Consider the following 26,678-nt stretch of genomic DNA (forward strand, 5'->3'; position numbering starts at 1 on the left):
AAATGTATAGATGTGCTTTACACAATTGATCTATGTATTGTGATAAATTGTATGAGCCCCAATAAATTGATTAAAAATGTGAAAAAAAAAAAAATTTCAGCCTTTGAGGCCTTATGGGACAGTTCTACTCAGTCCTGGAGAGTTGCCATAACAACAGCAGTGTTTTGTTTTTTTCCCTTTAATGGGCGAACTATTCCACAGTGTAAGAATAATCAAAAGGAAATGGAATAAATACATGAGTGAGTTGGCACCAAAAAGAGTATTCAGGAGGTAGCATAAGGTAAAAAACTGATGGTTTTAAAGGAAGATGTTAAAGCTACACAGAAGGCATTGGGGAAACATAAACCCCAGGAATTGATGTAATACTTGAGAAACTTCAACAAATGGATGCAACACTGCAATGCTCACTTGTTTGACGCTGTGACATGAAATTTTGATACTTGCTACAGGACCAGTTGACTGGAAGATATCTATATTTGTTCTGACTCCAAAGGAAGGTGATCCAACTGATTGGGCCGAAATTTTGAACAGTATCATTGATATGGTGTACAAGTAAAACTTTGAAGGTAATTAAGAAAGAGTTGTAGCAGTAAATTAACAGAATTTCCAGCAATTCAAAGCAGATTTAGATGAGAACTTGAAATGAGGGATATCATTGCTGCTGTCAGATGGCTCTTATCTCAAAGCAGAGAATAGCAAAAGTATGTTTACGTGTGTTTTGTTGACTATGCAAAGGCATTTGACTGTGGATCATAACAAAGTATAGATAACATTGCAAAGAATTGGCATTCTGAAGTACTTTTGTGCAGAACCTGTACATAGTCCAAGAAGCAATCATTTGAACAGAACAAGGGGATGACAAGTGGTTTAAAATTTGCAGAACTATGTCTGATAGACCTTTACTGTATTTATTTAGTCTGTATGTGAAGCAAATGGAGAAACTGGATTATATGAAGAAAAACGTGGCATTAAAATTGTAGGATAATGCATTAACAACCTATGATACGCAGATGATACCACCTTACTTGCAAAAAGGACTTAAAAACTGATGCAGATCAAAGACTCCAGTCTGCACTATGGATTATAACTCAGTGTAAAGAGAACAAGTCTTTGTAATTGGACCAATATGTGACATGATAGAGAAACAATGAAAGTTGCAAAAGATTTTATTTTATTTATTTTCTCAAAAAAATTATTTATTTTTAATCACCTTATTGGGGACTCATACAACTCTTATCACAATCCATACATACATCAATTGTATAAAGCACATTTGTACTTCATTACCCTCATCTTTCTCAAAATATTCTTTCTCCACGTAAGTTCCTGGCATAAGTTCCTCATTTTTCCCCCTCCTTTCCCACTTTCCCCCTCCCTCATGAACACTTGATAATTTATATATTATTGTTTATTTTTTGGATAATTTATGTATTGTCGTATCTCACACTCTCTGATGTCTCCCCTCACCTACCTCTCTGCTGTCTGTTCCCCAGGGAGGAGGTCACATGTAGATCCTTATAATAGGTTCCCCTTCTCTACCCTATCCTCTCTCCACCCTCCTGGTATCACCACTCTCACCACTGGTCCTGAAGGGTTCATCTGTCTTGGATTCCCTGTGTTTCTAGTTCCTATCTGTACCAGTGTACATCCTCTGGTCTAGCCGAATTTGTAAGGTTGAATTGGGATCATGATAGTGGGGATGAGAGGAAGCATTTAGGTACTAGAGGAAAGTTGTATGTTTCATCGTTGCTACATTGCACTCTGACTGGCTCATCTCCTCCCCGTGACCCTTCTGTAAGGGGATGTCTAGTTGCCTATAGTTGGACTTTGGGTCCCCACTTCACACTCCCCCTCTTTCACAATGATATGATGTTTTGTTCTTTGATACCTGATACCTCATCTCTTTGACACCTCGTGATTGCACAGGCTGGTGTGCTTCTTCCATTTGGGCTTTGTTGCTTCTGAGCTAGGTGGCCACTTGTTTACCTTCAAGTCTTTAAGACCCCAGATGCTAGATCTTTTGATAGCTGGGCACCGTCAGCTTTCTTCATCACATTGCTTATGCACCTGCCTCGTCTTCAGTGATCATGTCGGGAAGGTGAGCATCATGAATACCAGTTTAATAGAACAAGGTATTCTTGCATTGAGGGAGTACTTGAGTGGAGGCCCAATGTCCATCTGCTACCTTCATACTAAACCTATAAATATATGCATATAGATCTATTTCCCCATCCTCATATATAAATATATTTACATATGTACATGCCTTTATTTAGCACTCTATAAATGCCCATTTGCCTCCTAGCTCTTTCCTCTATTTCCTTTTACTTTCCTCTTGTCCCACTATCATGCTCAGCCTTCATTTGGGTTTCAGAAATTCCTCTCGGTTACAGTACCCTTGATCATGCCCTACCAGGCCTCCTACACCCTCCTCACCACTGATTTGGGTCACCTGTTGTTCCCTTGTCCCTGGGTTTGTTAACACCACTTCCTTTCCCCCCACCGCCCCCTCTCCCATGACCCCCTGGAACTGTTGGTCCCATTGTTTTCTCCATATTGTTCATCCAACCTATCTTCTTTAGACAGACCTGCAGAAATAATAACATGCGCGAAAACAAGACAGAGAAAAACCAAGCAACAAAAGAAAACAAAACAACAGCAAAAAGCCACTGACAGAAACAAAACAAAACGCAACACAACACAACAACAACAAAAATGAATGGGGTGTCAAGCCCTGGCCCCAAAGTCTATTTTTGGTATTCCCTGGGGACTTTGTTGCTCTGTTCCCCTTGCTGTTCCATTGCATGCCCTTAGTGTTTGGCCTCGGTCTGGTGGGATCAAATGGTGTGCGATTCCCACCCACATTGTGTCTCCAGTGTTGTCCCCGGTAGCACTATGGGTCAGTGAGGGATGTTCTATCTCATAGTGGGGCCAGTGTGTTCTTTTCTGTGGATTGACTGCTATGAGTGGGAACATTGTCGTCAAGGCTTGGTGGGTCAGGATATGCTTCACTCTCTTCCTCCCACTTCATTTGCTCCCGTGTTCTCTGATTAGACATGTTCCTTTCCCTGAGCTGCAGCTTCAGTGATGTCCTCTGAAATAAATTCTTCTGGGGGGACGGGCAGCTGTCCACAGATTTCATTTTATTTGGATCCACAAGGAACACCCATGGAAGCCAAACCAAATTCCGGCCCCATTGAGTCATTTCTGATTGATGGGGACACTGTGTAGGGTTGCTGAGGTTGTAAATACTTTTTTAACCATTCAATTATAAGTTTGCTTGACATTTTTGATGTAAACCTTTCAGTAAGTTTGTAAACATTTTTAAAACAACATACAATATCATAATGTACATTGAATAATTGCAAATAGACTTATGTCATTGATAATACTATAAAATAAATTCTAATCCTAGTGACTCTATAAGGGAGAATAGAACTGGCACTGTGGGTTTCTTAGTCTAAATCTTTTAATTTTTCTCCCATGGAGTGGCTGCTCTGTTTGAAACTTCAACCTTGTGTGCTTGAACTCCCTAACTGCAGTCCACCAGAGGAAACATCAGTCAAGAAATCAATTTATATATTGGACTGGGCAAAAGATGCTAAAGACCTCCTTAAAGTGTTAAAAAGCCAAGATGTCACTTTGAAGTTTAAAGTATCAGTCTTTTCATATGCATGTGAAAGCTGGCCAATGAATATGGAAGACCACAGCAGAATTTATACCTTTGAATTCTGGTATTTGCGAAGACCATTAAATATGCAGCCTGAAGAAAAAAATCTTCGAAGAAATGTAGCCTGAATGATCCTTAGAAGTGAGGAGGCTGAACCTTTGTCTCCTGTACTTGGGGCATGTCATCAGGAGAAACAAGTCTCTAGAGAAGGACATCATACTTGGTAAAGTATAGAAGTTCCACATAAAAAGGAGACCGTAATGTTTTGGATTGATACAGTGACTACAACGATGGGGTCAAGCCGAGCAGTGATGGTGAGCACTGTGCAGGACCAGACAGTGTTTCCTGCTGTGTGTGTTTGCCACGAGGAAGAGCTTGCTTGTTGGCACCTTTAAAGAATGACACTATCCCTTGTAGAAAAGTAGTTCTGACATAAATTAATTTTTGATTACTCTAGTGAAGTTAGTCATATTTGCCAATTCCACTTAATTATGGTTCAGGAATTTTACATGAATTAAGTGATTTCAACAAATATTGATCACTTACTAAGTTGATGTAGATATGTGGAACAATCACTGGTAATAGAAAAAAATTGAATGCCGCTGAAATATCTGTGTTAGAGACTCATTATGATACTTAAATTTTATGGAACAATATGTAACTATTAAGAAAGAATGAGACAGAAAATCCATCTCCGGTACATGGCCTCTACTCATCCAGGATGGAAGAGAAAGAATAGGGTAGGTGTAGTCCGTGGTAGAGCATTTGAATGCAGAATGAAAGAGAAAGACGAAAAGCCGAGACTTAGAAGAAACTAGGCTATGAGAGTAAGACCCAAAGAACTAGATGATACTCAGCTACCTCTGCTGGTCATTCAAATGGATCCTGATAGAATGAAAGAATATTATGGAATAAAACCTCAAATTATTCACAAATTCAATTTTATTGAGAGTAGCAGATGCTTTTAAACAATTCCCCTAATGTAGTCTTTTATTCTTCATCTGAAACTGTCTCCCAAGGTCTCCTTTTAGTCAGCAGTTCTCAATCTGTGGGTCGCAACCCTTTGGGGGGTCGAACGACCCTTTCACAAATGAACATAATTTTATGGTTTGGGTGGGGTGACCACAACATGAGGAGCTGTATGAAAAGGAAGCTGCATTAGGAAGGTTGAGAACCACTGTTTTAGCTAAATAGTAGAATGACTTAAAAACTAAAGACTATCACCCTAAATATTGAGATATATTTTGAAAAATCTTTTTTTATTTTTCTTTGAGAACAAATGGTCAACAGTTACTTTAAAACAAAGATGCGAAAGGGGTGCAGAGAAACTAGTGGAAATGGAATAAACAAAAATAATGAAGATGTTCACCTATCTTAAAGAATGAAGCAGATTTTACTGTACTTAGGTGTAAGATAACCAAGTTACAGTGCTATGTGATAAACAATGAAAGTGCATATTCAAATTTTTAAAAGTTTGATTGACATATAATTCACATGTCATACAGTTTAATAATTTAAACATATTAAAGAGTTGTACATTCATTATAATCAATTTTAGAACATCATCTCTTTCTTGCCCTTGTTATTATTAACTCCTCATTTCTTCCCAACATTCTCTGCCATAATCCCAAGAAACTATTCACACAGTTATAATCTCTCTTTAACCTGTCCTGGATTTTATATAAAGAAAAACATACAAAGCAAAACAAGAAAACAAAACAAAAACCACACAACAGTAACAAAATAATACAAAACCTTAGTTGGGAAGATAAGAGAAAATAATCAAAACTGGAATACTTTTAAAATGGGTCAAAAAGCAGAACAAATGATAAGAGGTTAAATATTAACCTAACTGGAATTCTCCTTAGCCCACTTTCTAAAGCACTTGTTCTACTAGTGAGGCTCTTCCATTGAGGGAATTCACTGGAGGCTTAATCTCAGTGGAGATGCCACAAATGGATTTTGACTTTTTACTGTCATCCATAGTTTTTTTTGCAAACTGAGTACTTAGACTTTAATAATGTTCCATTCTCTTGTCTTGTATTTTATTATCTATAATCTTTGGATCATACGGACTGGTGTGCTGCTTCTGGTTGCCTTAGATGTTACCTCACTTAGATGGCTGTTTCTTTAAAGACAATCCTGTAAGACCCCAGACACTATTCTTTCTTAGAGTATGCATCATCTGATTTATTTTAAAAAATTAATATATAACATATCATTCCATAATTCAATCACATCAAAAAGAATTGATTGCTGCCACAATCTGTTTCTGAAATTCTGTTTCTACATGGACTCCTTGACTTTTTTTCTAAACCACACTTTGCTGTAGCACTCATATCTTCAGTGACCTCTTCTTGAGGGCAAGTATCAAGCAGGATCACGTTATAATAACGAATGGTTCTTAGAGTAGGGTTACCATTCAGTTTGAGCTCAAAATCCATTTATGTATCCATGGTTTATATATATGTCCCTGGTCTACGTAACAGACACATTATCTTTTTATTGGGGAACATTGTAAGTCATCCCCATGGGGCATGTGGTAATTCCACTGATGAATGGTATTATTATTGACTTAATTTATTAATTTAATTAAATACTTTTATTGGGAGCTCTTGCATCTCCCATCACAATCCATACATTCATGCATTGTCAAGCACATTTATACATATGCTGCCATCATTTTCTTTTTTTCTTCACATTTTAATTTTTTATCATTGTACTTTAAAAGAAATAATTACAATGACTAATTTTTTTTATTCTTGTAACCTGAAAATAATTGATTGGTTAAAAATGACCAGAACAACAAAGCTGAGCATTATTGGCAGACGTCGAACATAAACCCAGTCCTGAATCCTCTGATTTATAAATATTTGAAATAGCTCTCCATCTGGTACCATTAGCACCAACAGGCCAGCCAACAGTCAAGGAATGAGACACTGACAGATAGCTAGGAGGGAGGAGCTGGGGGGGCCGCATGCTATGTTGGCTGTGGCTTTCTTTTTTTTTAACATTTTATTAGGGGCTCATACAACTGTTATCCCAATCCATACACACATCAATTGTGTAAAGCGCATTTGTACATCGTTTCTCAAAACATTTTCTCTCCATTTAAACCCTCGACATTAGGTCCTCATTTTTCCCCTCCCTCCCCGTTCCCCCCCCCCGGTGTGGCTTTCATTCAATCCACGTGGTTGTACTTTTAGACCTGGGTGCAGTACAGTCCACGGTCAGCTGGCGTTGGTAGAGCGCAGTGGTTGGGGCTCAGCCCTAGAGTCAAACAGCACTATTCTCACCCCCAAACTTCTTCTCAGCAGTCAGATGACTTCAGCTCTGCAAGCCCCCATTTTCTCACCCGTAAAGTAGCTTGTTGGCGGGAGAGATTGTATCTGAATAACTTGGTAAAAATAAATAAAGATAATGCCGTCCAGTACCGAGACAAAGTGAGGAAGAACAGGTCAAGGGTTAACTGTTGGCTCTGACTCCTAGCCACCCCATGTGGGTCAGGCAGAACTCTGCTCCACAAAGTTTTCAATCGTGAATTTTTTTAGAATTGTTTACCAGGCTCCTCTGGGAGGACTTGACAGCCAACATTTTGATTAACAGCCAAGCACTGAGAATTGTTAATTCTCTTTGAGTCCGAATCAGAACTGTAGCCGTAGGATTTTTAAAAACAGCTTTATTAGCACTTTATCCACATGTCATACAATTCAGTAATTGAATTATATCAAGAACAGTTGTACAATTACCACTACATTCAATTCTAGAACATTTTCTTACTTGTATTCATCACTATTCATGTAATTCCACAACTTCTACATGTATAATTTAGTGCCAATGATTATACTCTTCATGTATAACCATGATTGTAAAGCCATTATTGATATCCTTTTCCAAAGTATTCCACCACCATCATCATAAACTCAATGCCCCCTGAGCAACAAATCTTTCCCCTTCACTCGTGGTAACCATTGGTCAAGTTTGGTTTCTTTCCTTTTTTTTTCTTTTATTAAATACTTTTATGGAGGCTCTTACATCTCTTATCACAATCCATACATTCATCCACTGTGTCAAGCCTATTTGCACATATGCTGCCATCATTTTCAAAGCAGTTTCTTTCTACTTGAGCCCTTGGTATCAGCTCCTTATTTTTTGCCCCTCTGTCCCCCGCTTGCCCTCCCTCATGAACCCCTGATAAGTTATAGATTATTATTTTCATATCTTAACATCGTCCTCTGTTGCCCTTCATTTACTTTTCTGTTGCTCGTTCCCCTGGGAGGGGAATTATATGTTGATCTTTGGGCTGCTTCCCCTCACCCCCCCCTCGTGTGCACGCCTTCCCCTTATTCTCCTGATACCTCTATTTTCATTGTTGGCCCTGAGGGGTTTATCTATCCTGGATTCCCTGTGTTGCAGGCCCTTATTTGTAGCAGTGTGCATGTTCTGGTCCAATCCGACTTGTAAGGGAGAATTGAGGTCATGATCGTGGGGGGAAGGAAGCATTAAGGAACAAGAGGAAAGTTGTATGTTTCTTTGGTGCTATTCTATACCCTGACTGGCTCATCTCTTCCTTGTGACCCTTCTGAGGGGATATCAAGTTGTCTGCAGATGGGCTTTGGGTCTCCACGCACACCCCCCCTCCCCATGAATGGTATTATTAATGGTAACAGAATTTCAAATACTGTTTAGAAAAGGAAGATATGATTTTATGTGATATATATAATATGTATGGAACAAAAAACAAACTGAACACAATGGTTGCCTAATTAAGACTTTGTATTTGAATATTGAGGTCACAGTGATAATTCCATTTTATGCTGTCACATTTCATAACTGTTGAATACTATACATTTTCTCATATTATCTAATAAAAAGATAACAGCTACATTTTCAGAATGAAAACTAAAACATTTACTTTCTTTTTATACAACAGGCATATTTGATGAGACCTTCTATAATATTTTTTGATGAAATAGATGGATTAGCTCCGGTTCGCTCTAGCAGACAAGATCAAATTCACAGGTAATTTTTTCCAAGTTTGGTTATGTTGAAGTTTTGGTATTTAGTTCTTGCAGTAGCTAAGTGATATCAGAATTCTGAAGATGTAACCTGTGATCTCAAAAGTTTTTATTGAACATGATTGAATGAGAAAGAAGTAAGAAAAAGTTGTAAAGAGTTACTAAAAGTTCTGGAGATGAGAGAATGCTTGAAGAATATATTTCTCACAGAAAGTTTTTGGGGAGAAGTGGTATTCAAGCTTGAAATTGAGTAATGTATTTATTGAGTGACAGTTTGATATACATCGTTTTTTGGTTATGTTAAGAATTTAAAAGAAAAGGATTTAATAAATGAAATAAGCTACTAAATACACTTAATATAGAATTGGAAATAATGAATTCCAGTACTTAAATTTGAGAAAATATAACAAGTTGGGATATTTAAACACATCATCTACTGAAAACAGCTAAAAATCCCGGTTCGAAAGAAAAAAAATATTCTTTGATATATGGGTGAACTTGATGGGATAATTAAAAGATAAAGTTGAAGGAAAGAGATAATGTAGAGAGTGGTATCTCTAACTCCTTTTGCCTCCCTTGTATTATGCTGAACTTTGATGAGGAAGACCAAAAACAAAAGGCAAAGTGCTCAAATGTGCCTTGCCCTAACTGTGAAGGCTAATTAGAGACCCATCCATCCATACCAACAATTTTTGCTTGTAGGTGAAGGTGAACCAGAAGTATACTATTTATCTACTTGCCCCACTCCTCCCATCTGTATTCCACATTAGGGATTTGGGTGTAAAGTTGCCTTGTTGCTTTTTTGCGGAGCAAAGAAGAGGAGTAGGAAATGTCTGAGAAATCCTAATAACATGCCGGTTCAAATTTACCTTAAAATTGATTCTAAAACCTCAGCCTCTGAATTAAAATTTTGAGATTTAACATCTCTAAAGCATAGATTATCTCTCTGAAGAAAATAACTTTCATTGTAGGCATCAAATAACTCAAATGAATTTTCAAGAATTGAGCAAAACATAATTAGAAATTATGCAAGCACAGAAGTAAGCAAGGTACCACAGATGAGAAGCAGCAGAAACAGTTTCCATGGAAACTTTGGGTACTAGAATTTATAAAATTCACAATTTGTAAGCTAAGTATGCTTATTACGTTTAAAGAAATAACTTTTATGGTTTCTTATAAAACCGCCACTAGGAAATCTTTCATACTATGCCAGGAATTTGTAAAAATTCCACAAAATATTTTAGGTATGTAAAAATATAAAATGTTTAACAATAGAATAGGCACTGCTGAAAAGAGAAGTAGTAAACTGATAAGTCAGAAAATTTTATAATTATTAACACCATCTAAAAGATATAAAGTACACACAGTTATGAAATAAAAGATAGAATAAGTCAAACATACTTTTAGTTAGAATCCAAAGGCAGTATGAGAAGGGGTTAAAATGTGAATGTACATTTAACCCCTCAAATATGTATGATTTAATATAAATGGATTAAATATTTTTGTTAAAAGACAAGATTGTCAGACTAGCGACAAAAGTATGTGTTGTATTCAAGAGACATATCTATATAAGAATATAGAAAGGTCCCTGTAAATTCATGGGGGAATGGAAAAAAGTGAATCACAAAAAGTTCTTAAAATATTAATAACAGTATTATTCATAATAGCCCAACTGTGGAAACAACAGGTGAATAGATATCTTTAGGATGGAATATTATTCAGCCATGGAAGGGATTGAAGTTCTCGTATACTACTTGTGTACTATAATATGCACGATCCTTTTAAATATGTTAGGAGCCAGACATAAAAGGCCACATATAAGATTTTATTTATATGTAATAATCCGAACAGACAAATTCGTAAAATGATTGAAAAGGCATCAAGTGAATTCTACTAGAATAAAAGCTGGTATAGTTTCATTAACCTAGGCAAAATGAACTTTTTAAATTCAAAGCATTACTGTACCTATTTTTGTTAAAAGATGAAGATTGTCAGATTAGAGACAAAAGTATGTTATATTCAAGAGACACATCTACATATGAGAATATAGAAAGAATATAAACAAATTTAAAGCATTACTATACATATATTAAAGACGACCTCAAAGTGAAAATAGGTTTAATTTACTATAAAGTTAACAATTTTATATTTGTCATTTCCTATTAACTGAATTCCAGGTTATTCCAGAAAAGGACAAAACGGAAAAGTAGAAGAGTTAAATTGGCTATAAATCATGTATCTATCTCGAGAGTTTATAGTCTAAATTGATTAAAAAAGAAAAGTCAGTTAATGTTTTTTAGGCTACTTTAACAACCACTTAGAAATGTAATCTGTTTAGGCATACTTGCCTAGAACAACTACAGACTAGCGTCTTGTTTGAAACACAGCAACCCCTTGTGTTTCAGAGTCGAACTGTGTTCCAATGGGCTTTAAAGGGTGTGACGTTTGGGAAGCAGATCACTAGAAGTGGCTTCCCAGGTGCCTCTGCATGTTTTGTACTGCTTTCTTTTGTGTCGTAGTCAAGTGCTTGACAATTTGTGCTACTCGTGGGTCATATACAACATAAAAAAAAGGTCATAAATTTAGCCCTACAAAGTTGGTAATACACAAGCTACATGCAACAATGAAAAGCAGAGAATTTTGTTTGTAATTAAGAAATGTTGCCTCCTAATGTCTAAATGGAAGACTATACAGTAAAAGAAAAGTCTTAGCGAATTATGTCAAATGAACTGGAAACAGAACAGAAGTCATGAAAACCACAAGGTGGTTCTTTCAGATACTAATAAAAATGACAACATTGTAGCGTGGTGGGACATGATGAAAGAAAAAATCATTAAGTAATATTAGGAATGCAAAATAGAATGTTTCAGATTTTTATAGACATTAGGAGGTGAGAGCATATGATGTAACTTTAATGAATTGAATACATTAGAATGGACACATTTCTAGGAAAATACATGCAGTGAAATTTCCTTAAAATGGAAATCTGAGTATTTAACATTCAAAATATTGAATCAGTAGGCTAAAATTCTTTTCTAGAAAGAAGTTTTAACTAGAAGATTTTGCCAAGCATTAAAGAAATAAAATACCTCAATGTCCAAGAAAGATAAAAAGAGTGCACTTTTCAACTTATTTTATGAGGATAGCATCATCTTGGTAATCAAATATGTTAAGGATTCTCCAAAACCAATCAAATCAAAATACTGAATAGTATAAAAAGGATTAAACATTTGAGCAGTCACTTCACTGAAGAGAAGCACATGCTTAATATTAGTAGTCAGAGTCAATAGGAAATTAAAATCTGCAATGAAATACCATTATATACTTAGCAGAATGCTGAAAATTGGAAGCCTAACCATATCAAGTTTTGACAGTCATATGGGACAAATAGGAACTCTTCATATATGGCTGTATAGACTATAGCATGGTAGACTCTTAATTTGAAAACAAATTTTCTTATTTTTGAAAACAATTTTTGATAGTTACTTTAAAAAAGGTAAATGTACTCCTGACATGACTCTGCCTGTCCACTTCTATGTTTTTACCTTGAGAAATGAAAACATGAAATCCATAGCAAACATAGATGAACATTCATAACAGCTTCTTTTGTGGGAGAGGGCCACCAGATGTAGATAGATAAGCAAATTATGCTATATTCATATAACCGAGTGAAGAAGAAGGAGTTTTTATTACACCAACATTATTAATGAATCCCAAAATTATGTTGAGTAGGTAGATGTTGGTTCCTGAGGATGAAGTGGCGAGAGTGCAGAAGAGGAGAAGGGTGGCTTACAATAGCACTCGAGGAAACTTTCATCTGTGATAGATGTATTAATGATCTCAATTGTGATGATGGTTTTATGGGTATAGAAATCAAAATATATCAAATTATATACTTTAAATACTTTTTTGTTAGTATCAACTATCCTTTAATAAAAAGGAAATTGTTTGCCTTATGGATGTGGTTATAAAAATCTGAAACAAAATTATATCCAGGAAGTTATAAAAAATTAAATATGTCATAACTAAATTAATTTTGTTTCATATATAATTATTTAATGAATTAATCAATTTAAATGAAACTTACTATATTGTAGAAAAATCTTGATTCTCAGCAGGCATGGAAGAAATAATGTGATAAAATTCAATATCTTGTAAGATTCACATAGTATAAGACTTAAAAAGTTATACAGTTATCAATAAACTCAATCACCAACACCCTTAGTGTTGAAATATGAAAAATTCCCACCACCCCCCCACTCCCTTTAAAAAAATTTAACATTTATGGGACACATGGCAGGTACATTCCACATGTTTTTCTCTTCTAACTCTTTATTGTGAATTCAGTTCATCTGCTACGTTTTGAGTACTCAGAACATCCATGTTAGATAGATGGTCTTAGGCTCCGTTCCCCAGAGAAGCAAACCCAGGAAAGCCTATGTATGTATGTATGTATGTATGCATGCATGCATGCGTGCGTGTGTATGTATGTATGTATGTATGTACATATGTATGTATATATATATTGAGAGATTTTTTATAATATAGTAAGTTTCATTTACATTTATTTAATTCATTAAATAATTACATAGGAATTACATTTTTATATAAAGTAGAAAATTTATATAAAAATACATTTTTATATAAAGTATAAAATTTAGTCGTGATATATTTAATTTTAAAAATAAGTTTTCTATGCTTCAGGATGCTTATTCTCTCTCCCCACCCCTTTTATATCTAAGCACAATACTTAAGCTTTTTTTCCCCTCATTTGTAAATTTTGGGAATACAGCTAGAATAGTGTTTGAGATGGATAGCAATTCTATTAATATTTTGAACCTCTTAGAGAAGTTATGTCAGCTAAGTGTTTACAGTGAAAACAAAGATACAGAAGTGAGATTAGTTTCAAAATACAGGAAGACCCTTGTTCCTAGATGTAGAATTTGTTTTGTAGTTAGGAACGAGACAGTTGTGTTCATAAATGCTTAAATCATAGCAAAACAAAAGCTACTGTAAAAGGCACAAAGTGATTCTGAGTTAAGATTAGAAAGGTTATCACTCTAAGTAAATTGTCTAAAATTATAGTTGTAACGCAGACTTAATGATGACGTTGAACATCATCTAAATTTATAGGCATTAAAAACAAAAACCCGAAAACCAACCAACAAGATTCCTAATCTATTATAGCAGACTATAACAGTATTTTTACACAGGTAACGTGTGTTATATGGATTCATGCAAACTGCAGAATCCCCTCCTGTATTAGTCTCCTATACGTATGCAGTCTATTTAATTTTCACATGCGTTGTTGAGATACTGTTCACATGCCATATAATTTTACTCATTTAAACAGTACCATTTTATGGCATATGAGGAGGTACCCAAAAACAACTGGAAAAATGCTCTGCTGGGCGCAGCTTTCATAGTATGCATTTTTCCTGCTAAGTGAACATCCAGCAACTCTTGTTCTGAGTTAGTGCACTCAGTGGTCCGACCTGGGAGGGTTCTCTCTGGTCACAGTGAATTTTTTCATAAAGGCAGTTTTGCTTGAACCTCATTTTTTGTGATGGCCGATTTAAGAGAGCAGCACAGCTATAGATTTTGTTTCCTGCTTGGGAAAAATGCCGCAGACACTGTTGTGATGTTGAACACAGCTTACAAGGACAGCGCTATGGGAAAAACTTAAGTGTATAGGTGGTTTTCTTGTTTCAGAAAAGGTGAAATGTCTATTGATGACAGACCTTTTCTGGACATCCATCAACATGCCAAACGGATGAAAATGTCAACAAAATTTGTACACTTGTACTCGAAGACCGATTACAGAGATGGGGAAGTTATCTGGACTATCATGGAGTTGGATTTTTGTGGAAGATTTGGGACTGAGAAGGGTGGCATACCTTGGGTTCTGACTGACCAGAAAAAGAGCATCTACTGGAAATATGTCATGTTTTCAAGCAGCTTCGAAGTGACCCAGACTTTTTTCCCAAGGTGATTACTGGTGACCAGATATGGTACTGTTCTTACGACCCCGAAAGAGAACACCAATTTTGCCAGTGAAAATGCCATCATCACCTCTCCCCAAAAAAGCTTTTCAAATGAAATCAAAGAGAAGGCAATGCTCATTTGTTTGTTGTCATCGTTGTTGTTGTTGATGTGAGGGGGATAGTACATTTGGAGTTCATTCCAACAGGTCAGACTGTTAATTGAGCTTTCTAGTTAGAGGTTCTGAAAAGATTACATAACAGTGTGTGACAAAAAAGGCCCGACTTGTGGCAGACAGGACTGATTTTGCCACCATGACAATTGCAAAGCTCCTGTTCATGCAGCCATCTCATTGCGCCAGTTTTTGGCAAACGGCAGCATGCCTCTCCTTCCCCATGCATGTTACTCACCTGACACTCCATGTGACTTCTTTTTGTTTCTGTGAAGGAAGAGGGATATGAAAGGACAAATTTAATGACATAAAAGAGGTTTAGAAAAAAACCAAGGGAGGTGCTGCCAGCTATCCATAAACTGATGAGTTCAAACAAATGTTTATAAGAATGGAATCACATGATGAGCTGGTACCAATCCCAACTACGTGGACAGCCCCCCCACCCATCCTCGCACCCTCCAGAAGAATTTACTTCAGAGGACAGCACTGAAGCTACAGCTCAGAGAGAGGGACATGTCTGATCAGAGCACATGGGAGCAAGTGAAGGGGGAGGAAGAGAGAGTGTAGCACATCCTGGCCCACCTAGCCTTGGGGATGATATCCCTTCTCAGAGCAGCCAATGCACAGAGAAGACCATATGGCCAGCCTCACTTCGAGACATGACATCCTTCACTGACCCATAGCCCTATGGGGGACAACATTGGAGACACAGTGCAGGAGTTGCACCCGATCTGACCCCACCACACCAAGGCAAAACACTAAGGGTGTGTAACAGAACAGCAAGTGGAGCAGAAAAATGAAGTCCCCAGGAAATACCAAAAATAGACTTTGGGGCCAGGGCATGGCACCCCATCAGATTCAACCAGAACACACTCCTAAAGGTCAACAAACAGACCTTGAACTATTTATAGGCTTTTCTTACTTTTGTCATTGCTTTTTTGTTGTTTTGTTTTCTTTTGTGATTTTGATTTGCTCTATCTTGTTTTTTTGTACATATTATTATCTCTGTAGGTGTAGGTGAGATAGGCTGGATCCACAATCTGGAGGAGAAAACAACAGGACCGACCATTCCAGGGGGACATGGGACAAGGGGAGGACAGGGGAAAGGAAGTTGGTGCTAACCAACCCAGGAACCAGGGAACAACAAGTGATCCAAAAATCGATGGCGAGTAGGGTATAGGAGGCCTGATAGGGCTTGATCAAGGGCAGTATAACTGAGAGGAATTACTGAAACCTAAATGAAGACTGAGCATGATAGTGGGGCAAGAGGAAAGTAAAAGGAAATAGAGGAAAGAACTAGGAGGCAAAGGGCATTTAAAGAGGTGTAAATGCAGGCGTGTACATATGTAAATACATATGATGATGTGGAATTAGATCTATGTGCATATATTTATAGGTTTAGTATTAAGGTAGCAGATGGTCATTGGGCCTCTACTCATGTACTCCCTCAATGCAAGAACACTTTGTTCTATTAAACTGACATTCCATGATGCTCACCTTCCTGACATGATCACTGAAGACAAAGCGGGTGATAAGCAAATGTGGTGAAGCAAGCTGATGGTGCCTGGCTATCAAAAGATATAGCGTCTGGGGTCTTAAAGGCTTGGAGATAAACAAGCGGCCATCTAGCTCAGAAGCAACAAAGTCCACATGGAAGAAGCACACCAACCAGCCTGTGTGATCACGAGGTGTTGATGGGATCATGAATCGGGCATCAAAGAAAAAAAAAAATCTGTCATTGTGAATGGGGGAACACGGAATGGAGACCCAAAGCCCACCCGTAGGCAACTGGACATGCCCTTACAGAAGGGTTGCGGGGAGGAGAAGGGCTGGTCAGGGTGCAATGTAACCGTGATAAAACATACAACTTTCCTCTAGTTCTTTCATGCTTCTTCACTGCCGCCCCCATCATGATCCCAATTCTGCCTTACAAATCTGGCTAGACCAGAGGATGTACACTGGTACAGATAAGAACTGGAAACAGGGAATCCAAGACAGATGAATCCCTCAGGACCAATATTGAGAGTAGTGATACCAGGAGGGTGATACCAGAGTAGTGATACCAGGAGAGTAGTGATACCAAAAGTAGAGATACCAGAGGAAGGTGGGATAGAAAGGGGGAGCTGATCACGAGGATCTACATATAACCCATTCCCTGGCAGAAAAGTGTGTGAAGGGAGACGTCAAACAGTGTAAGATGTGACAAAATAATAACATAAATTATCAAGGGTTCATGAGGGAGGGGGTGTGGAGAGAGGGCGAAAATGAGCTGGTAGCAAGACCTCAAGTAGAAAGCAAATATTTTGATAATGATGATGGCAATAAATGTACAAATGTGCTTGACACGAGATTTATGTATGGATTGTGATGAGTTGTACGAGCCTCCAATAAAATGATTTTAAAAAGAAAAAAATGAGAAATCAGAGATTTGACAAATGTATTCAGTGTAATTGACAGTACTTTGATGTTTATAAGGTGGTTTTGTAAAACAATTTAAATACACAGCTTTGGAAAAAAACCCACCTGTTTTTTGGGGGGGTTTACCTCCTATAGTCAGAGTTATCCAACTATCATCATAACCTACTTTAGAACATTTTTATCACCCCAGAAGAAACCTACTAGACTTTAGCTGTTACTCTGTAGTCGTGCCATTTTCCCATACCTTTGGAAAGTACTAATCTATTCTCTGTTTTCATAGATTGCCCATTATTGGACATTTCATATAAATGGAATCATACACTATGTGGCCTTTTGTGTCTGGCTTCTTTCATTTAGGGCAATGTTTTCAAGGTACATCCTTGTTGCTGTATGTATCGGTACTTCATTCCTTTTGATTGCCAGATAGTATTTTATTATATAGACATACTAAGCTTTTTTCTCCTATTTGGGCTGATGCCAAATTATGGCTCTTAGAGATAATACTGCTTATAAACATCCATCTACAAGTTTTTGTGTGCATATATGTTTTCATTTCTCTTGGCTAATATACCTTAGAATGGAGTGCCTGGCAAATTGTTCTTCAAAGAAGCAAGACCATTTTATATCCCACAAGATGTTTAGAAGCATTTCCTACATTTCCATCAATACTTTATACTATTAGAATTTTTTATTTTATCTAAGAGTGCAAAGTGGTTTCTATTTGTATTTCACTGATGATAATGATGTCAAGCTTCATTTCACATGCTTATTCGCCGTTGGTATATCTTCCTTGGAAAAATGACAAGTTGGATTCTCTCTCTTTTTTATTGGATTATTTATCTGTTTTGTTCCTGCATTAGAAGTTCTTTATATGCTCTTGATGCTATATTCTCAGCAAGTAGATAATTACACATACTTTCTCTCATTCTGTAGGTTGTCAGGCATTAAAAGGCTTTTCTTATATTTGATAGTGCCTTCTGAAGTAGAAAAGTTTTTCATTTTGATGAGTTACATTTAATTATTATCGGTTTTCATTACTGTGATTTAGGTATTTATGAATGTTCTTTGAGTATATTTGAATATAAATTCTTTAAAGTTACTTAAACTTGCATTAAGGCATAATCATCCTATAATTACACTGTTAGCATTTAAGACTGATCTCACAAATTATTTTTTCCTTAATTAATTTTACCTGAAATCTTTGTTGTAGTTCTATAGTATCAACTCTCCTTGCCCTTATGGATGGATTAGATAATAGGGGCGAAATTGTTGTTATTGGTGCTACAAACAGACTTGATTCTATAGACCCTGCACTCAGGAGACCTGGTCGTTTTGACAGAGAATTCCTTTTTAACCTGCCTGATCAAAAGGTAAGAGCTTTTGTATATGGCATATTATACATTTATGTGAGAGTTGATTATGATGTACATGTGTACATTAAGGAAGTAGTTTATAGATTTTCATCTAAATTTGAGCTTATGGGTTATCTCAGTAAACATGCTTTAACCGACCCTTAAAATGTAGTGATTGATTAATATATTCTTTTTCTACTAATTGTTAAGATTTTTAATTTATGATTTTTAGGAAGTGGAACGTTCTTGCTTAGGTCACTATAGATGTTTAAAGTGCTTTGTTCTTTAGTTCTCCAGATTACATGGTATTGAATGGCCGGTCATGTGTCTGAGAAAGTGTACTTAACCAACGTGACTTTGTTCCCATATTTTTATAACATTATTAGTGAGTTTACAGTATCCAGATGTTCATAGTAATGACCAGAGCATAATATATAATTAGAAATAGCAAACACCATGCACGATAGTGTTAACGTTTTTAAAAGTGTATAATTGAAACATGACAGTATTTAGTGATTGATTATATAAAGTGTTATAAGATGTACAAGTTTTTCCCTCAGTTTTATGGAAATTTTTTGTTGGTTTCTGTTTGGCCAAATTAATCATTAGGTGAGTCCTACTCAGAACTCAAGTTTGAAGGGGAAAGAGGTTTATCGAGGAGATACTACATTTGAATGAATATATATATGCATTTTATTCCTTTAAGACTTGACTTGTCTCACTCTGTGAAAGAGTCAGTGATTGGGACGCAGAGAAGACTGTCAGGAAACCCAGGCAATGGCTTCCCTGCATAGAGTAGCAGTGCCTCATTTGATCTCAATTTGCAGAACCACCAGTAGTTGTCTCAGATTTGGATTGACAGTCTACTTTCAGGCTTTAAATTGCCACCAAGTTTAAGTAGCTTTGTCTGGATTGGAAATCTAGCATCCTCACCATCATTTTCTTTGCTTAATTGCAGTTTCTCAATACATAGAGGTGTGTCTCATTGTCAAAGACAAGGCTGAAGTGGGTGCAGTCTACTTCATATGGGGAACCATGAGCTATCTTGTGTGGGACATCTAATAATGGTCTAGGCACACTATTTAGGGTCTATCACTATATGGGGAGTGTGCTTAGTTTGAAGGGTACACAGCCAGCATTTATTTTAACATAGAAGGTGAGTGAATATTTTTGTGAAGAACCAATATTATTAAGCTGGTTTTTATGAGGGGCAAGTCAAAAACATATTCCTGCTTTCCAACTTCTTCCATTCTCTGACCCCAGTTGCCCTTCTTACGGCACTCATTCTCTCTGTTGAGTTAGGTAGTTCGTTGTAATAGTTTACAGAGCTCAGAGACTAAAGTTAAGGTTCTGTGATTTATTTGGGTAATAACATCTAGAAGTAACAGTACAGTGCAAATTCAGTGTGACCCTTGCAGTAGAGGATCTGCCTGTGCCTTCAAACTCCTCTGGCCAGACAGCACTTGGAGCAAAAATAGTATTCCCTGTCTTCTCCTGGAGGCCACTGCTACTACTTTTCTTGACCGGAAGCTGTTTTCTTTTCTTTTCTGATCTGCACCTGCCACTGCTTTCTGAGTACCACTTCTCTTGGAGCGCAGGTGCAGCTTCGCTTGGTGGACACCACTTACTGCCTATAGTCATGACAAGTGGCTCTGCTATTTACTGACGTAATTCTTTACCAGCTGTTGGGGGGGGGGGGGAGGGGAAGTTGGAGATGGGTGGGGCTCTGTAAGTAGCTTCTTTATCCTAAAAGGATGCGCTGTTCATTTTGACTCTTTGGCATTCAGGAAGTTCCAGAACTTCTGTGTGACATGGTTTTCATAAGCTGTTTCACATATTCTTTGGCAGGTCTTGTCCGTTACATTGTCAATTGGGTGTCAGGGGAGAAGGACTTACAGAGGATAAAGGTACAAATCTTCAGGGGTAGCCAACACTAGGAACTCTTGTTTTACCGAGAACTGGAGAATAAAGTTTGCATAAGGTGAATTCCATGCCCTGTAGAAAGCCATTGACTTGGTTTACAAAATGTCTTCTATATATCCTAGTTAATGTAGACTTTGGAGTATTTGCCAATTCTCAGCCGTCATAGTTTAAATATAGCCTGCAGCACTGGTTTTCAACGTGTGGGTCGTGGCCCCTTTGGGGGTTGAACAGATAGAATTCACCCAATTCATTACAGCAAAATGACAGTTATGAAGTAGCAATGAAAATATTTTTATTGTTGGGGGGGGGGTCACCACAACATGAGGAACTGTAATAAAAGGTCGCGGCATTAGGAAGATTGAGAACCACTGGTCTAAAGGGATTTAGGATTAAACAGGGTCTGGAATAGCAGTCTCCATGCAAATTATCTCTGAGGATATTAATGTTCGATATTTGCACTGTCCCTTGCTATTATGAATAGTGCTACAATCCAAGTCCTGATATTAATGGTATCCGCTGATTATAGATTTTTTTTTATTCTGGATTTTTATACATCAGTTTTTCTTTTTTGCTATTGAAGAAAAGGAAATTAAGTTGATAAAATATTGTTTGTTCTATACAGTCAGATTTTGGGTTTAAAGGATGCCATTTTGACAAACAAACAAACAAGCAAATTGCTTAAATTTTGTTTCATTGAGTTCAAATGTAGAATGAAATCCGCTTGTAAAATAGTAAATGCTAAAGAACCAACTTACAGGGTGTAATATTTTTTAACTTAACTGAATATATTTCAATTTAAATCTTTTGTTAAAAGTTTAAAATGACTTGTCCGTTTAGCTTGTAATTCCGTATGTAATTCCTAATTCCAGATGATAGTGCCCAATATTCTGTGACACCTAGATCAAAGTTTTATAAAAGTTATGAATATTATGCTGCTGCTGTTCGTTGCTGTCAAATGGACTCTAGCTTAGTGACACCCCGCGTCCATAGAAGGAAATCCTATACCAGCCTCACAATTGAGCCCATTGTTGCAACCAATGTGCCAGTCCATCTCCCTGAGAGTTTTACTCTTTTGAAATTTTTTTTGCATCCTCTAACTATAAAGTTGTACAAATATTTTGAATACAGTGAACCCTCGTCACTTCGCGCTTCTACTTCCGCGGCTTCACTCTATCGCGGTTTTTGCGTAACAGCGCATGCTCTGTCATTACTGCCACTGATTGGCTCATATTGTACACGCTTCTGTCTGCATCGCTACGTATCGGAGCTACGTATCAGATGCATTTTTGCTTTTGTACAGTGTACTGTAATTGTTTGCGATTTTTAAGAAATTTTATCTAAGCCCTATGATGGCTCCTAAACGAGCTGCTTCTTCTAAGCCTTCTGACAATAAAAATAAGCGCCAGAGGAAGATGCTCACCATCCAGGAAAAGGTAAAACTTTTGGATATGATCAAAGATGGCAAGAAAATCGTGGAGGTTGCACGCCATTGATTACAGTATTTGTAAGAACTATGTATAATAATACTGTATGTGAAATATGTAATACTGTAAACTAGATGCCATAAATAATATAATAAATGATAATTGTAACGTCCAAAATGTTGTACTGTATTTTCCCTTTTTCGTTTAATAAATTGGGTAATATGAGTGTAATGGTGACTAAAGGGTGTTTTTTCATGTCCTCTATGCTCTAACTACGAAAATATTTGATTTACAAATAAGGAATCCTACTTTGTGGAATTTCATTTATCACGGTAGGGTCTAGAACCGATTAACCGCGATAAACGAGGGTTCACTGTATTGCAACACATTAAAATTTCTAGAGCATATATTTTTAAATGGTAAAAGTGAAGTAGTAGAAAGGTGAAGTTTAGAATTGAGTTGTTGACCTAAATTATTTATTTTATTTAATTAAAAACATCTTTTTTATTAGGGTTCATACAACTCATCACAATCTATCCATACATCAATTGTGTAAAGCACATTTGTGCATTCATTGCCCTCATCATTCTCAAAACATTTGCTCTCCACTTAAACCCTTGGCATCAGCTCCTCATTTTTCCCCACCCTCCTTGCTCCCCACTCCCTCATGAACCCCTGATAATTTATAAGTTATTATTTTGTCATATCTTGCACTATTGTACATCTCCCTTCACCCACTTTTCTGTTGCAGTCCCCCAGGGATGAGGTTATATGTAGATCCTAGTAATTGGTTTCCCCTTTCCAACCCACCCTCCCTCTACCTTCCTGGTGCCGCTATTCTCACCACTTGTCCTGAATGGATCATCCACCCTGGATTCCCTGCATTTCCAGTTCCTATCTGTACCAGTGTACTTCCTCTGGTCTAGCCAGATTTATAATGTAGAATTGGGATCGTGATAGTGGGTGGGGAGAAAGCATTTAAGAGCTAGAGGAGAGTTGTATGTTTCATCGTTGCTACATGGCACCCTGACTGGCTCATCTCCTCCCCAAGACCCTTCTGTAAGGGGAGGTCCAGTGGCCTACAAATGGGCTTTGGGTCACCACTCTGTAGTGCCCTCCTCATTCACAATGATAAGACTTTTTGTTCTGATGATCCCTTCGACACCTCGTGATCACACAAGCTGGTGTGCTTCTTCCATGTGGGCTTTGTTGCTTCTGAGCTAGATGGCCGCTTGTTTTCCTTCAAGCCTTTAAGACCCCAGATGCCCTAAATTATTTATTTAATGTGCTAATAGTCAAGTTCTTTTCACCTCTCAGAAACTCAAATATCTTCGTTTGTAAAATTAGACAAAATCTATTATATATATATCATAGGATTATCATGCAAACAGATTTAATGTGAATGCCAAGATGTTTACATCTCCTTGATAATAAATAAACAACTTGCTTTCTAGAGTATGGTTAGTTAAAACTTGTTTGAGCTAATATATTTCAGTGATTGATGATACTTTGCTTATTTATACATTTCTTAGGCAAGAAAACACATTTTACAGATTCATACCAGGGACTGGAACCCGAAATTATCAGATACCTTTTTAGGCGAATTGGCTGAAAAGTGTGTTGGTGAGTGCTGCTATTTAAGTTCTTTTGGTGTTTACTCTGTTCAGCCTCCTTTTCCCCTTATGTTTGGAATGCGGATGAGTATAGGTATGTTTTTGGTTATGCAGATTGCTCTGACTTTAAGAAATATTTAAATTATTTCACTTGAAGTTTGAACACTTCCAAATTAATTTTAGCTCCTATACCTTTTATTGAGTACTTGCTATCCATAACATGTCATGAAAAGTATTAATATGCTATGCCTTGTCTCCTTTTTGGAATTTTCTCCTCTCAGAAATTTTACTAAGAAAAAAATTAGTTTAAACATGAGAATGGTCCATTTCAAAGGTAGAACGACTTTGCAGATTACATCATGGACTCATCTTAATGCTTGTGATCTAGATAGAATTTGGATATTCAAAGAACACACTAAATGGCAAATGCTATTCTTTCCCAAAATAAACAAAATACAAACCTTCCAATGCAATGTTTAGTTTTTCCCAGAGGGGAAACTCTCCCCACAGAGTGAATGAATACTACTGCCCTAGAAGGACATGAGTGAATTATACTTACAATGATGCTCATACCTACGGAGAAAAAACCCCACTGCTATCAAGTTGATCCTGACCCATAATAACACTATAGGACAAGGAGAACTGCCACTTTGGGTTTTCAAGATTTGAAATTGTGAATGGGAGTAGACAGCCTTCTTTGTCTCACAGAATGGCTGGTCAGTTGAACTGCTGACCTTGTGGTTAGTAGCTCAGCCACCAGGGCTCCCTCCTGACCATACATAGGAGATGGAATTAAAGACATTGGCTCTAATTAGGTCTGAAATAAAAATGGATACAATATTAAACTGAATGTAAATGGTTTCCTTTATTCTTTTTTCCCTTTCAGTCTCTCAGAGCTATAAATCAAAGTTTCTCTCCATGAACTTTAAGCATTATGTAGAATCTCCCAATAATCTACTAGCAATTAACAGTCTTCTTGGGAAAACTTTAAAGTTACCAAAACCAAAAAGAACAAATTAGTTTTAAAAATCATTGTGATCCACCATCAAATAATTAAAACTTAAATAGATTACATTAGTCCATTCAGTTAGCTACATCCGAATTATCCTCTTCATCCACAGGGACTTCCATCTCCGAAGCAGCATTCCTCAGCTTTTGAACCACAAAGAACTCGACATCTTCTGGTGAGGAGAAACCGTAAATCTCTCCAGCACTACTCCAGGTTAAGCTTTGCCTGGTATAAGAGAGCATGCGCCAAACCCATTTCATGTAAATTTGGCTTGACCTTTGCAAAGCCTGTGCTGCTTTACGGGAGAGGGTGGTATTTGGTATAAAAATCCAGTCTTTTCACCCATTCAAATTGAACACTTTTGTCTCTTGCTAGTTTTATTAGTTTAATTAATGTGTTAGAGTGGGAAATTCTGGTAGGTTTTTCTGTGTATTTGACACAGAATGATCCTAAACTGACAGAACAATAATTTTGAAGTTCCCTAAAAGACAGATATTTAAAAATTACCATAACCCTAACATCTGAAATATTACACACTCTTAATTTACTTCTTCACCCCAAATAGTAGGGTCTTACTTTCCTTTTGCATTTCCTAAAGCCAATTCTTCTTTCTCCAAGATGTATTTTAGCTTTTAGTAATTTTCTTAAGCTTTTGAATTCTTAAGAACAGTCTTGCAGAGCTGAAAATATCTCTTGCCTTTGTGGGAGGGATTACAGTTACTTCCGTTTTTGGTCATGACATATGCTCCATTTAAGATATCAGTTCCTATTTAAAAAGGTAAATTTATATTTCCAAACAGGAGTAAAATAGTTAAACACTTAAATCTGTTATAAACTAATCAGTTTATGAATCTCAAATATGTTTTAACATGTTTGGGTGCATTTCAGTGAAATGTATACTGAATAAAAAGTATACAGTCTGGATGAAAACTACAAGGATAACCTCTCCTCAGAGGCTATGGGTTGGGTAACTTTTATCTTGAAAAAATTCCCAAGCACTTAAAGGTCTTGCAGTTACAATAGATGTGATTCTCAAATAGTGAAAAATTACTCTTATGACATACTATGTTAACATTGATAATCTGGAACATTTACACAGATAGTAGGTGCTTAAGGTTAATGTGGAGCTCAGACTTGCTCATTTTTCTATATTCCATTTTTCACTTGCACTGTAAATGTAACTATGAAAAAATGTCAATAATGAAGTTTCTATCATGTGGGTCTTTAATAAGCTTGATATTATACTTAAAGAATAACTTAGTAAAATTTTGTTGTGACTTTTTTTCTCATTCAGTCTCTGAATATAGGTGTTATTTTTAGTCTTTCAGAAGAAAACATCTATGGTTATATATTTTAATTCTGATTTAAAGTCTAGTAAAGGAAGTAATTGTATTCTACAATACTTCAAAAGTTTTTTTTGTGAGCATTACTTGTAATTAGAGGTCCTGAGTCACTGAGTCTGTCTGAGGGCCTGGGCATTGTTACTTACCGCATTGCCGTTCGTACTCGTGTATAAGCCGAGTTTTCCAGCACATTTTAAATGCAGTTTTTGTGGTGAAGTCAGGTGCCTTGGCTGATATTCGGGTCGTCTTATACTCGAGTATATATGGTAAGTTACATTGTTTATTCTGATGAATATTCAACATTGGAAACCACAGAGATAAACTAGTAATTCTCATAAGGAACTGCACAGATGCGCCTGTTGACTCGTCTATGTAGAAAATATTTTTCCCAATGGTGGGCTATTGTGAATAAGCTTTCTTTTTTTTAATAATTTTATTAGGGGCTCATACAACTCTTATCACAATCCATACACACATTAATTGTGTAAAGCGCATTTGTACATTCATTGCCCTCATCATTCTCAAAACATTTCCTCTCCACTTAAGCCCCTGGCATTAGGTCCTCACCCCCACCCCCGCTTCCCTCTCCCTCATGAGCCCTTACTAATTTATAAATTGTTATTTTGTCATATCTTGCCCTGTCCGACGTCTCCCTTCACCCCCTTTTCTGTTGTCCGTCCCCCAGGGAGGAGGTCACATATAGTTCCTTGTAATCGGTTCCCTCTTTCCTACCCATTCTCCCTCTACCCTCCCA

The 26,678-nt window shown here is 36.9% G+C and overlaps 1 protein-coding gene across 1 annotated transcript in view; it reads left to right on the plus strand.

Annotated features, from left to right (window-relative positions):
• The window catches only part of ATAD2B (ATPase family AAA domain containing 2B), a 173,536-nt gene that overhangs the window by 74,439 nt on the left and 72,419 nt on the right, over positions 1-26,678 (plus strand). Inside the window, exons 13-15 of the mRNA XM_004696060.3 lie at positions 8,604-8,692; positions 18,471-18,630; positions 23,492-23,582. Of these exons, the coding sequence (XP_004696117.1) occupies positions 8,604-8,692; positions 18,471-18,630; positions 23,492-23,582 (340 nt within the window). The remainder of the gene's footprint in view (positions 1-8,603; positions 8,693-18,470; positions 18,631-23,491; positions 23,583-26,678) is intronic.

This window comes from Echinops telfairi, unplaced genomic scaffold (genome assembly GCF_000313985.2).
Source record: "Echinops telfairi isolate 266 unplaced genomic scaffold, ASM31398v2 ScPeMD7_9;HRSCAF=40, whole genome shotgun sequence".
Lineage (NCBI taxonomy): Eukaryota > Metazoa > Chordata > Mammalia > Afrosoricida > Tenrecidae > Echinops > Echinops telfairi.